The sequence below is a fragment of the Lagopus muta genome, chromosome 8 (assembly GCF_023343835.1).
Source record: "Lagopus muta isolate bLagMut1 chromosome 8, bLagMut1 primary, whole genome shotgun sequence".
Classification (NCBI taxonomy): Eukaryota; Metazoa; Chordata; class Aves; order Galliformes; family Phasianidae; genus Lagopus; species Lagopus muta.
Genome location: NC_064440.1, coordinates 10,903,072 through 10,917,473, shown reverse-complemented (window position 1 = coordinate 10,917,473; position 14,402 = coordinate 10,903,072). Strand labels below are relative to the sequence as shown.

The 14,402-nt window shown below is 45.7% G+C and overlaps 1 protein-coding gene across 15 annotated transcripts in view; it reads left to right on the top strand.

Annotated features, from left to right (window-relative positions):
• Positions 1–13,065, top strand: part of GLI2 (GLI family zinc finger 2) — a 193,428-nt gene extending 180,363 nt beyond the window's left edge. For all 15 annotated transcript variants that reach the window (XM_048953311.1, XM_048953315.1, XM_048953313.1 and 12 more), the window contains 3 exons: positions 3,172–3,453; positions 6,680–7,016; positions 7,915–13,065. In XM_048953311.1, the coding sequence (XP_048809268.1) occupies positions 3,172–3,453; positions 6,680–7,016; positions 7,915–10,271 (2,976 nt within the window). In that variant the 3' untranslated portion in view covers positions 10,272–13,065. The remainder of the gene's footprint in view (positions 1–3,171; positions 3,454–6,679; positions 7,017–7,914) is intronic.
• Positions 13,066–14,402: the final 1,337 nt, after the last annotated feature.

Genomic DNA, 14,402 nt, shown 5'->3' with positions numbered 1-14,402 from the left:
GGCTTTTTTTAAATTCTGCTGACAATAAACATGCACTTTACATGCTGGACTCGTGTAAAAAGAAACCTACTGTAATGAGAGGTTTTTCTTATTTTTTAATGGGATTTATTTTGCTGAAGAGCCAGACCACATTAGCTTTATATTTATGAAAGCCATGTTTGAAATCATAAACAGATGTTAAAGTATGCAAACTTCTTAATCGGCTTTGGAAATTAAAGTGAGCATTTTCCAAATTCATAATTTTTAATAGTGTGAATAGGATTGTACGTTTGTGCATGTGGTGTTTCATATTAGTGTGGCACAGACTCTCAGTAGTATAACAGCTACCCGGGACTCTGACACTCTGGAAATAATACTTCCTCCATCGTTTGATGTACAATGATAGAGCACAATGCAATGCTTTGTTAACCTTGGCTAATTAAGACCCGCTATTAGTACTAGGGGAGCAGAGGAAATTGCCTTTATTGTAACGCATGTGATGGTCTGTTGCAATCAACCATAGCTGACGATTGAAATTTATATTACCACTAATTAGCTGACGGGGGGGAGAAAAAACAACACTCTGAAGTTCTAATAATGTTTGTAGCCATGAAGAATTCAGTCTGCAGCCTAATTTGCAACTGTTAAATATAGACTATTGGAGAATGGAACGCAAGTACCATGGGTGAGAGCTTTTTAAAGCGATGCTGTGTCTACAAAGGGCTTTTGGGGAGTTTCTATCTCTGGTATCATAATATCTGCCAGTAATAACCGCAGCTCGGTTAAAGCTCTTCTGTTGAAGTCAGAAGAGGGATTCAGAGTCTAGGGTACCCTTTTGTTCTGTGTGATGCTGAGACCTGGATCCCAGTACTATTTTAATTTGTTTGGGTATGATCCCAAAAGCCAGGTTTGTCCTTTGCCTGTGAGCAATTTCCTCAGCAATATGAAGGTTAAAATTAACCTGTGTCTGCACTGGGGTTGGTTCAAGGCTGTGCAGACCCTGAGGTCAGCAGTGACCAGCAGGACGTGCAACTTCCCACTTGCTGAGCACGCTAGTCTGTATTCTCAATAGCTGGTGTTTGGTTAAAACAAAATTTGTTTTCTGTTAAAGTTTCTCTAACTGGGTGATAGATAGGGTGATTTACTCTCACTGATAAAACTTCATGTGTTAGAAACAGCTTGTTTTCCAGCCCTGGAATCTTCCTATGCCTTTCTCCAGAGTTGGATGCAATGTCTCTTTCACTTTTGCTATTTCCCTTCCACAGCACTGTACTGCTAAGCCACTCTTCTTTCTCTCAAGTACGTCAATCAAGACTCTGAAGTCTCCCACTAGTACAGCACTGTTTCCTATCTTAAATCAAATTTGTGTGCCTCTTCCGTCCCTAAGGATCCTTATTTGAATGAACCAAGACTTCTTGTACAACTTTCAGTACTGGGTACAGACTCTCTGACCAGTTTGTGTGCATTGAAGCACATGTGAACTAATTTTATTATGTGAATTATTTTTTGCCCATAGATCCCTTGAACTCTGATCCCTAGAGCTTTTTCAGGATCCCTCCTAGGCATGCTAGAGTCTTCCCTTCTGTTTGTATAAGAGATGTCCCATATTCCTACATATGGAATTTTGCCTTTGGCTGTATTATTACATTACATTTCTTCAAATAGGTTCAGCTTCCCAAGTGATCCAGATCAGGAGCTGCACAAGGTCTGTGATGACTCAACTCTTCATGCGAGCAAAGCTTGAATGCAAGGTGCCTGCTCCTCTGCGTTCCCATTTTGCACAAATGTTGAAGCTGTAGGGCAGTAACATCCAGCTCCTTGTGCTCCTGACTTCATGTGCTGATACCCTACAAAGACTGCATCCAACAACACAAATTAAAGACTCAGATAACAGATAGGAATTCTTCCCTCTTCTCTTGCTTTCTGTAGCATTGAACTGTTTAATATTGCTTTTTTAGCACAGGGTGGTGTCTGCTCCTTAGAATGAGTTTTAGTAGCAGTTATAATATTTCTATAATGCCTCATAGGAGGAGTTGCATGAGATTCATAAACAAGCTATTTTACTTTTTGTGCTTTGGCTTACCCAGCATTAAAATATATTAAATATTTACCTCAGTGTGGTGTTACAAGCATTTAGTTTATTCAAATGATCTGCCAAGATCAGCCAGGAAGCATGCTTTTGAATAAGAAACAGATTTTTGGGTGATTTTCATGTGCTTATAGTTGTGATTATAGTACACACTCCTTTGTATTTTTTTACTCAAGCTTCTGGATAACACTGGAAAACAGATTAAAAAAAAAGAGTAAGAATGGTCATTTTGGGAAGCCTTCAAACAGCATTTATAGGAGCGGTTTTTTTGTGGATCTATTCCAGTGCATTGGCAGAAAAGTACTTAGAGTAGCTGTGAGGCTGAAAGTGGAACTTGTGATGAATTCAGAGCTTCCAGCACAGCAGCACCAGCTCAAACAACTGTGGTGCTTCGTATTGGAAGCTCAATAATAAAAAAAAAAAAAAAAAAAGTTAAAAGAAGAAAAAGAAGAAGAGTATCTGTTTGCTTCTGTTTTCAGAAGCATGGCTTCATCCTTGTTTTCCTGTGGCAATCAATGATTCATGAATTCAAGACTAGAGTGCTATCGTCTGAAAAAACACTGCATGTCTGTGGTTTGTTTTGCACAATAACAGATTGCAAGGTGACAGGTGCTGGAGTGGTATGATAGATTGTGTAGGGTTACTCTGGTCCGGCTTGGTTTTGCTGGAATTCCATCAGCCAGGTCTCAGGCATTTTCACGGTGCAGACCTCACCTTAGCAGAGAGAACGTGCTATGACCAGTCCTCTACATCATCTCCTGCCCATTTGTAATCAGGAAACATTCCTGTGGCCACCCAAGCAAATACATACATGGGAAAGTAATATTAGGAAAGTATTTCATGAATTCTTAGCTGTCTTTTAATCCAACAACTGAGAACAAGGAGTTTAGCCAACATCAAATGACTGGCCAGGTCTGTGTGGATCAGCAGCAGCCCATATATCACATCAGGAGTATCTTGGTCTTGGACAACCCTGTGGAGCAGATGCCCCACATTTTGTTGTTGCCAGCAGCCACATTCACTATATTCTCTTGGCCCGTACAATGCACCTGGAATATTTGGGCTTGCTCTAAATATAATGCAATATCTGCTTTTATTTACAGAAACCCTATGTCTGTAAAATCCCTGGCTGCACAAAGAGGTACACAGACCCTAGTTCCCTCAGGAAACATGTCAAGACTGTACACGGACCTGATGCCCACGTCACAAAGAAACAGCGCAACGATGTGCACCCAAGGCCACCTCCGCTCAAGGAAAATGGGGACAATGAGGCAAGCGCCAAGCAGAGCAGTAAGGTGTCAGAGGAGAGCCCCGAGGCCAACAGTACCACGAGGAGCATGGAGGATTGCTTACAAGTGAAGACGATAAAAACAGAGAATTCTGTGGTAAGAGCGGTTGCTCTTAGAACTCACACGGTTCCTAATTTCTCCAGTACAGTGGGGGCGTGAAGCATTGCATGCCATTTACAGTTGCTCTTCGGCTGCCCACACCCTAGAGTTCAGGTTCAAAGATGAGATTGCAGGTCAGGGCACAGTCCAGAACATTTTGTACTTTCCTACCCAGCAGCACAAATTTCCATCCATGGAGTCACAGGGGCTATGTGATATCATGCTTGGCCCACCTGTGTTGTGCGCTTGGGTAAAACGTGGCAGTATCACAGATTTTCAGTACCCTCCTCACCAATTTAAATTGTGCAAGAGATGTAGGACACAGATTGATGAATGTATCTTTAAGCAGAAGTCCATCCCTTTTCTCCCTCCTCCTTCCCCACCTCCCTCACTGTTCTTCTTTCACTGGAGTTAACAGGGGCCTCTTGAGATCATCTAGTCCAACCCTTTGTCCCAGCTGGAGCTAATTGCTCAGGGGTACACCAGTTCACTGCAGGACCCCCATCTGCCAGGAAGGATTGTGGTGGGGTGATAGGGTGGGGAAGTGATGCCTGCAATGATCAGGTGAGCTGGAATGAACAGTCCTTCTTATTTGACTCACAGAATATGAGCTTGCAGTCAACCATGATCATACTTTACAGCCCCATGAGTTGCCATAAGTTGAAACAAAGACTATTTAAAAACATTCCAGCCATTACAGCAACTCCACAGTAGGCAGTAGCATGGTCAGTGATGCTAACAAAGTACATACGCTGATGGGCCCAAGTGCATTCAAAACTCATCCAGCACATGCAGGGAGCCCACCTGCTCCTCTGCATACTGCTGCCGGTGAAGGAGATGGGGCACTGAATGCATAGGAGCATTTTTGCCTTTTGATAGTTCTCTTCACCTTCATTCCCAAAGTCCTGGTCTCCTGCACCAGCTCAGAGTGTGGCAGAATATGGGTCAGATGTGGCACAAATGGCCTTCACCTTTGAAGGAGGATGTAAATACAGTCCCCAGACTTGTTGGTAGAGCTGGAAGGACTTGAACTCCAAAATATATATTTTCTTGACTTTAATCCAGGCTAAAAGATTACTGTTCCAACCAAACAACATACTCTGAAATGACAAGGATTTTATGAAAGAGGCTAAGGGATGTAATTTTTAACAAATCAGAAATGAGTTTCATGTTTTGGTTATGAAGGATTTGAGCATTTTCACATCCAAAATTGTCTCTGACTAAAAGAACAGTTTTACCTTAATAATACTCTGCACTGGGTTATAAAAATGGTCCATGAGAACAGGTGGACAGAATGACCTCTCTCCAGTACTTTTCCTCTGTGTGTTTTTTTATTACGAAAAAAAACAAAACCCACAATCACAGCTCCCCACCCAGTTCCTTCAGAAGGTGTGGGCTTGTTTTCCCAGCTCTCTGTGCTCCCAGGGCTGCATCCAAGATGTCTTATTGACAGCAGGACCCGTGTGTCTGCTGGTCCTCTGTATTCTCCCTGTCCAGTACCTCACCCATGCATGAATAATGAGCAGCATCTATCCTGGGGGATCATCTGATGTTTCCTGGTTAAAATCAGTGGTGAGAGGGGTGAGATGTTTCACTACTTCCCTTAATTGTGAGGCCCTGTGTGTCGATCCAGCTTTGGTCTAATCCTAAACCCACAGAAACTGGTGGGAGGGCTTTCCAAGGGGCTTTTGTTTGGGCCCAAAAACTGAAAAGGGGCATTTAAGAATGGTGGACAGAGAAGTTTTACCAGGGTCTGTAGTGATAGGACTAGAGGTTGTGGCTAAAAGAGGGGAGATTTAGATTAGGTATATCCAAGAAAATCTTTCCTCGGAGGGTGGTGAGGCACAGGAACAGGCTGTCTAGAGATGCTGTGGATGTCCCATCCCTGAAAGCATTCAGTACTAGGTTGGGTGGGACTTTGGGCAGTCTGATCTGGTGGAAGGTATGCTCATGGAGGGGTGTTGGACTAGATGACTTTAGAGTTTCTTTCCAACCCAAGCCATTCTGTGATACTATGGCAGGGAAGGCAGGGTATGGAATGAGGAAATATTAGCAATTTGTGTTGTATTCTTCTGCACTCCCCTCTTCCTCCATATACTAACATGGTCTTTTCTGTCGTTGCTGTCTTTGTCCTAACAACCTGTTCTTTATTCCTGCTTACCCTTCCTTACTCTACCTTCCTAAGGACAGTCGGTACTAAGGTGAGCAAAGAAATCCTTTGTATTAAAATTGCTGAATAAAGTACGGTCTCTAGCAGACCTCCTGCCTCCAGCTAAATCTGCAGAGAGGAGGTGGAGGCATACAGACTGAAGTGATGGTGAGGAACAGAGGATATTTGTTCAAACACAGAAAAAAAGAGAACATAACAATGTCTCAGGACCCTCACTATCCCGTCATTCTGAGTATCACAACTCACCATTAAGTCCCAGGATTGCAGTCTCTGTCATCCTGATTGAAGGGCTATGAGGCCATCAGAGCCAGTCAGACCTGCCAGTGAGAGCTGCTGTAAAACAGTAAAACATCACCCTGCACTCCCACCTTGTCTTCAGGCACAGTTTGTTGCCTTTTCAGCGCTCTCACTTTCTGATAGTTGCTAGAGCATGGGCTCCAAGCAGAGAAGCTATGAGTGCTGTCAGGTAGCACCAATGCTACTTCAGAAAAAGTTCAGACCTTTTAGTGTCTACTGCAAATAAACTACCCAATTCTAATGCAATTTATAATGTACATAAATTAAGTATTTATGCTGCTTATCTGTCTTATCTGTAAGTGGGAGCTTGCAAACAGTGAATGAGGTTTTTACCTAGGTGGGAAATTTGTCAGCTAATCCAGTTATATGATAGAATGGACAGAAATACATTGTCTTTGAAATATGTAGGCTTTGATCCTATGTTAGATAAGCCAGCGCTTGCTGCCATATGCCTTGCACCAGGTAGCATGTGCTGCTTTCCTTCAAAAAGCACCTGCCCCTTAATATTTTACTGGAACATTGTTTTGGTCCTCTCCATCCTCCACTTGAACACACTGTAGTTTCTCCAGCTGCAGGTGATGCCCTGTTCTCCTCCCCAGGGAAGCTGTCCATGTTCTCTGGTAGAGCTGAGATCCTATGGCAGAGAAGGGTAACATGAGGGGAAACATGGGATAGGGCCAAACATGGAACCCATTGAGGGTACTGAGCTCCTGGTTTCTTTTCACTTGTCCAACTCCTCCTCTGTTCCTTCCCAAGATGTGTCAGTCCAGTCCTGGTGGCCAGTCATCATGCAGCAGTGAGCCGTCACCCCTGGGCAGCACCAACAACAATGACAGTGGAGTAGAAATGAACATGCACAGCGGGGGAAGTCTGGGAGATCTGACAGCGTTGGATGACAGTGCTCCTGTTGTGGACTCAACGGTCTCATCTGGTAATTTGACAGTCAGCCTGCAGCTGAGGAAACACATGACGACAATGCAACGACTTGAACAACTCAAGAAAGAGAAACTCAAGACAGTTAAGGATTCTTGCTCATGGGTGAACCCAGCTCCACAAGGCAGAAACACCAAGCTGCCTCCCATCTCAGGAAATGGTAAGCCATGGGCCTAGGTCTTGTCCTATAGGAATGCTCCAGAACTTGTCTCAGATCTCATAACCAAGAGTCTGCCCTTTAGGATTGTTTCTTATGACTTCTGAGTCAGTCCTTGCTGGGTAGAGATGTTAGGTAAAATGGAGAGCTTGAGTGAAAGCGCAGCTGTCTGGTTATGTGCAAAAGAAACTTGGACTGCAGAGCTATGAAGTGAAGCAGAGAAATCTTATTTCTGGGCTTGTCCAGAACACAATTGCGGAAGTCTTTAGCATCCTAGTGGCAGCCACAAGACTACCTGGATTTGTTCCAACAGTAACAGTTCTCCAAGGGCTGGTGTGTTTCCAAAGAGACTGCTGGAGCACAGCAGCAAACCAGCCAAGCCCTCCATACTTTTTCTTGCCCCAGCAGGCCTTTTGTTACTTGAAGAGTAATAGCCAGTAGCAATAATGGCTATTGCCTACAGCTTCATGTACTAGATTTCCACTGGCTGGGGATTCTTGATAACGGTATCTTTATGATCCCTTTTGTGCTCCTCTAATTTCTTTGCCAAGAAGTCTCAAGGTCCCTGTTTGCACTAAACCTCAGGCTTAGTATATTGAATTTTCTTGGTTTAGTCTGGGAAGAACCCTTGACTGTCAGCTTTTGGTCTGGCAGCCTCCTGTGCCTGACTGTTGTGTTTCTGTTCCAGTAAGCAGCTGTGATTGTAGCTACTCATTTGCCCTGTGGTATGGTTCACACCAGTCCTACTTTTTCCCCACTAAGAGAAGCTCATGTGAGGGCACTACCTCAGCAGCTGGGCTTAGAGGTGCCTAAGTGTGTCTCTGTTTTGGAACCAAGGACATTATCAACTGGAATTTCTCAACTGACTAAATCTTTTCCTTCCCCACAATCTTTCTCTTAGGCTCTATTCTAGAAAACAGTGGTGGTTCTTCTGCTACGCTGCCTAATCCGAGAATAATGGAGCTGTCTGTCAATGAGGTTACGATGCTGAATCAAATCAATGAGCGCCGTGATAGTACGACAAGCACCATCAGCTCTGCCTACACCGTGAGCCGCAGATCATCAGGGATTTCCCCATACTTCTCCAGCCGCCGCTCCAGCGAGGCTTCACAGCTCGGGCACCGTCCCAATAACACGAGCTCTGCTGACTCTTATGACCCAATTTCAACGGATGCTTCCCGCCGGTCAAGTGAGGCAAGCCAGTGCAGTGGGATGCCGGGCCTACTCAACCTCACACCAGCTCAGCACTACAGGCTAAAAGCCAAGTACGCTGCTGCCACAGGGGGCCCTCCTCCAACGCCTCTTCCGAACATGGAGAGGATGACCTTGAAGAACAGAATCTCACTTATGGATGGGCCAGAGCCCACCTTGCCCTCCATTCGCCTCCCACCAGGCCCCAGGCGTTGCAGTGATGGCAACAGCTATGGCTATACATCCACCGCAGCATTTCCCCATGAGGTTCCAGGCAACTGCACGAGACGGGCAAGCGACCCAGTGAGGAGACCTGCTGGAGAGCCCCAGGCCCTCCCAAGAGTTCACCGCTTCAACAGCACCAACAGCATGAACCCCTTCCATCCTGCACATCCTGCCGACAGGAGGAATTTCAGCATGCAGAGTTATGGGCGGTCTGACGGGAGTCTTGCCCGGCACAACTACTCACCCCGGCCACTGAGCATCAGTGAAAACATTGCCATGGAAGCCATGTCTGGGGAGGCAGAGGTGCCCGTTGGAGATGATGACATTATGCTTCCAGATGATGTGGTACAGTACATCAAATCTCAGAACAACGGGACAGCAGCTGAGAGCACTTCCATGGGGTACAGCAGCGAGATGCAGAGCTTCCATGGAGGCGGGAAGCTGCAGCCACCAGCCTTTCCCAGCCAGCGCAGGATGGCGGTTGCTGAGGCGAGCATGAGCCATTTGGGGCCCATGATGGCAGAGTGTCCCATGAGCTTTGATGCAGCCTCAGACATGAATAAAAATAACATGCCTGTCCAGTGGAATGAAGTAAGCTCGGGTACAGTTGATCTCATGTCCAATCAATCAAAGCAGCAGTTTTCGCAAGGGAACTTAGCAGTGGTCCAGCAGAAGCAGAACTTTGGTCAGTACCAGAACTACAGCCAGCAGCAGATGCAGCTACCAGACAACAGCATGAATGTAACACAGCAGAGCTTTATGCAAAGAAATGTGGGCATGGATGGGCAGAGGCTAAACTGTATGCAGCTGCGGCAGCAGCCAATGAGCCTAGGCCCAGGGATGAACCCTGATCTGGGCTCACAGGCAGGGTATAACCAAGCTCATCAGATGCTGAGCCCCAGTGCAATCAACGGAAACCCAAATCAGCTCTCTCCTTCTTGTAGCAACATGGCGACAAAGCCTGGGCCCCACCTCCACCCTCAGCAAATGGACATGGCGACCGACCCATCCTTAATGGTCAGCAGCAACAGCGAACGCACAATGCTGAACCAGGTCATGCATGAACCGAGCCAGCAGAACTACTCGTCTCAGCCAGCCCACATGAACTTCCCCATGGCTCAGGAGGCTTTCCATCAGCCCATCATGCCCTCCAACCAGCAGAGCTTTGAGCCCCAGCAGAGCATGATGGGTTCGGCGGCGCAGACGTATCCACCTGGCATGGTCCAACCTCGTCCCCCCGCTGAGCCCAGCCCAGCCAACAGGCCTCGAGGCCTCCGCACCGTGCAGCAGCTGGGCTACATGAGAACTCCTCATCCTACAAACACCATGAGCCCGGGCCAGGAAGCAGTGGAGGCTGCGCATAAAAGAACCAGCGACATGTTGCCAGCATCGACCCAACAGTGTGCGGATGGCACGAGGGAAAATAATTTGATGTACTATTATGGTCAAATCCACATGTACGAACAAAACAGCGGCTTTGATAATCACTCGGACTGCAGGGTCAGGCAGCAGCAGTGCGCACTGAGCGGCAAGCCGGCCGCTCTGCCATCCCCGGGCACCAACCAGGTGTCCAGCACGGTGGACTCGCAAGGTCTTGAGCCGCCCCAGATTGATTTTGATGCCATCATGGATGATGGGGACCACTCGAGCCTGATGTCAGGAACCCTGAGCCCCAGCATCCTGCAGAACCTCTCCCAGAACTCCTCTCGCCTGACGACTCCACGAAACTCTCTGACTCTGCCCACCATACCTACAGGAATAAGCAATATGGCAATAGGAGATATGAGCTCCATGCTGACCACCCTGGCAGAAGAGAGTAAATTTCTCAACATGATGTCCTAACAGTAAAGCACAAGGCCTGAGCGCTATCCAAGGGGTCTGTGTAAAGCAGATTTATCAATGTGCTTTTGAAAAATAATCTGTTCCAATAGAGTAGACTTGTTTTTTTGGTTTTTGGTTTGTTTGGTTTTTTGGTTTTATTTTTTATTTTTTTTTTTGTAAGTATTAAATACTTTAAAGGGATTCAAAGTTAAAAAAAAAAAAAAAAAAAAAAAAGGAAGTCTCTGTACAGAGTTATGTAAGCTACATCCAGGCAGATCAGCACCACAGAGGTGCACCTCTAGTATTACTTTTGGCTTTGTTCCCCAGAGCACTGAACAGTATCGCCACCAGGGTCGGAGACTGCATGGTTAAAGACAAAACCTCCCTTCCTCCATCCCTGTAGACAGCACTCCCCATCATTTTCCATTAGTTATGTTTGCAAAAATTCCAGTTTCAGCCGACCCCAGAAAAAAAAAGGGAGGACGTGATTTTGATCAGAATTAAAGCCATACTATGTATGCCACTCTGATGAAAGCAGTGGTTAGTTATGTCTCCAAACAAGCCCTCTGCCAGCAGTATTGTTTTGTACCATAAATACCTTTGTACCTTGCAAAGAACATGGATTCCAAATGGCTTCTCAGCAAAGTGCCTTACCATGCTTTCGTGTTTAATAGCTAAGGCCTCTCTTCCTTTAAAAATCAAATATAGTGTATTGCCAGAAGCGTATATGAAATGTACATTTATAAAAACATAGCAGAGTTTCTGAGAAAACATTGGAAAGACGCATTGATGAGACACTTGAAAGGTGAATGCACTCTTTGATCAGATGTGTTTACAACGTGGTTTATATCAAGTGCCGAGTGGAGCAGAGGCCCGGGAACAGCAATCACTGGGAAATAATCCCCTGTGGCAGGAAGGCTGCAGTGTGCAGGCTGACACACGCACGGCTTTGCCCTCTGAGCGGTGCTGGGACTTCTATAGGGTCCTGAATACCTTTTTAGGGTTGTGTTTCTGAAGCATGCATTACCATATCCCCATGCAGCTTTGCCACAGCTTTGCTTTCCTTTGGGTTTTCTAAGATAAAGTGCTCACACATTGAAAAGTAGTAGAAGTGGAGGGTGTTTGGATGTTTCAGCCCAGTCTACACTGTAGGAGCTAGTCGGTTCTGGCCAGGGTTCAGCTGGGTGATGCACGCCATGCAGGGCTCTTCCGTGGCCCCATGCATGCATCGGACACGTGACAGCACTAAAGGGAAGCCAACCATGAGCTAATGCACGCTGCCCCGCAAGGAGGCTTGTTGGCACCCACCCAGTGCTGCATTAACCTGTCTCCCAGCTTTGGTCAGCATGAAAAGAGCTGCTGTATTCAAAAAGAACACCCTGGCCGACCCACAAACTGCTCTTTGTACTCAGACTGGTTGAGTTCAGCACTGCACCTGCAGTCTGCAGTGTAGGTAAACATCTGGATAGTCTCAAAACAGGTATTTGGATCAAAATATGGCTCTGTCTGGGGGAATGTCTTGCAAACATTCTTGGGAAGAGGTGGGGGGAGCAGGGCTTCCCAAAACCAAATCCTCCACCAAAATATAACTGCTTCTAGTAACAACTAGCTGTTTCCAGGCCAGACTCACCTGGCACTGAAGCCAATCCTGGTAGTATTATTTATTTTTGTTGTTGCCAGACAAAAGGGTAGAAGTGGTGGGTGCGTGGAGGCAGGAGGCCTTGCTTAAATCCTGACTGTGTAGGACAAAGATGATTCTCATAGCCCCATGTTAAGGGAACAAGCATGGCATCCTCCCTAGGTTCTCACAGTTTGACCAAATGCATCTTCAGGGCCTCACTCTCCCCTTCCCATCTCCCCTCCGTGCCTCTGTTTCCATCCCTGCATCAGATGGCGGCAGCTCTGTAAGGTGCTTTCTGGTTTCCCAGCACCCCTGCTTTGCTTTTGCAGAAGCTGATGTGTCAGGCTCACTGTTCCCAGCTGGTGTGAAAACATCACATGAAACTCCAGGAAAACTTTGAGCTGTTTCGTACCCTAGCAGTTGGGGTTGGCAGTGATGGCTGGGACAGCCCTGCTGCCCGATAGCCCTGAGCACAGCCAGTGCAGGGAGGTGCTGCTCAGCATCTTGTGATCCCATCCAACCTCATCCCAAATGCAAAGGATGTGCACAGGATGCTCTCACCTTGAGGTCCCACTGATGTCTTAGGTGCATGAGGACAGGAAAGCAAAGCAAGGTGTCTGGCTGTTGGTTTGTGTCTCTCGTGAAAGGTATGTGTAAAGGGATTGTTTTATAGTCTGCTGTATATATTCTGCAATTGCTGACCTTGCCCTTGCCTTTGCATTTATGAAAAGAGGGCAGTACGTATTTTAGGATGTTGTATGTTGTCCTGGACACTTGGAGTGCAATGGTGCATCTCATATGCTGAGTCAAATCAGGCCTTCATGTGTCCTTTGACTGCTAATCTGATTTTTTTCAGCAGCTGCATGGGGCAGTGGTGTCTGCTGAGTCCCTCTTCACAGATGTCTCATTAACAAAAGATCAAACACAAAAGCAAAACCAAATCTCCAATGACTTGAGATTTCTCAGACTTTCCAGACATGGTCTTCCTTCATTTACTGAAATAGTATTATAATAACCATTCCAGCACTGTATATATTATGTATAGAAGACATCATTACTAAAAGTACTGTAGGTGAATTGTTCTGTCAAATTTATATCTTAAGAACATTTTTAGCTGTTTTCTACATCCTAAGAACGGAGGTAACATGCTGAAACTGTATATAAACCTTTTGTACATTAAAAAGTAATTTTTTTTCATAACTCCTTGTGCCTGTTATCGCCTCTTATTGATAACAGTGGCTGGCATCCATCTGTCATCGCCACAGTTGGACTCTGGTGGTGCCTAGGAATGGATGGTAAGGAGCTGGATGGGCCTGGTGTGTACCACTGCATGGATGTGCAACGGTTCTGCCTTGAAGAGCTTCCAGTCAACAATGCAATGGAGGTGGCAGATAGAGATGGTGAGGCTGGGGACCTGCAGAGAGTACAGCCACATTGCCCAGGTCTCAGAAGAGGTCGTTTGATGGAGGTTGAGGTAACGCAGCTCAGAGTGAGCTCTGGAAAAATTTAGCAACTGGAAGATTCATGGCAAAACAGCTCATTAGCTATCTTGATTTGTGTCCAAAAGGAGGCAGATCAGTAAAGCTGTGATGGACATTCACACTGACTAGTTGAAATTTGTCTTTGGAGAGACAAGAAATTAATTTGTCCTCTATATACATGATGGGAAGTGATACAGTGAGGAACAGATACATCAGTCATGAACCTAGAGCCTGGTCTGGCCCATTGATGAGAAGGTTCCATTTAACTGCAGCAGGAGTTAGCACAGCTGCTCAAGACACTGATTTTTCAATTTAACTGTATAGAGGTGGGTGGATGTGGGCAGGGCTAACACAGGAGGGGGGGCTGAGGCAGTTAGCTGGTTGTAGACTTTGAATTAAGCTGGCTCTTCAGTAAAGCAGTTGGCCCTGAATCAATTATGGCACTGTGCACAAAGGAACCAGAAATTTCATGCAGATGCATGAATGTCCTCATTTGCCTTCAGGCAGGATCCCTGTTAAGTTTGGGGCAAATCCTCACCCCTTCATCTGGGTTGCTTCATAGTGACAGGAGATTGGCATATCCTAAAATGCAATTAATTTTGCCTGTTCTAGATACTTAGTGTAACGCTGATCATCCTCTAGAAGACACCTCTCATTCTCTTCACTGATTTGAGACCCTTCACCGATTGCACAGGTACTTCCACAGTTGGATGAGATGAATCATCTGATTCCTCCTGTGGTTCCAATCTGGGCATCCTCAGCACATTCTGAGGTTGAGCCAAAGAACAAGGCGTTGATTAATGTGTTAATGATCCTGCTAGTCTGCTAATCCAGTGGATAAATATCACACCCTTTTGTACTGTCCAAGAACTACAGAAATCACATTTTTTAAATGCAGTAATATTATTAAAGGGAAATTGTTCAGAGCTTTTTTATCGACAAAAGGCTTTGGAGACTTAGATCAGCTCCTACTGCTTTTCTACTTCAAACATTTAAAGTGGGTTTCTAATCTAGATCAAATGCTGCTTCTAGCTGATATTTCACTTTAGA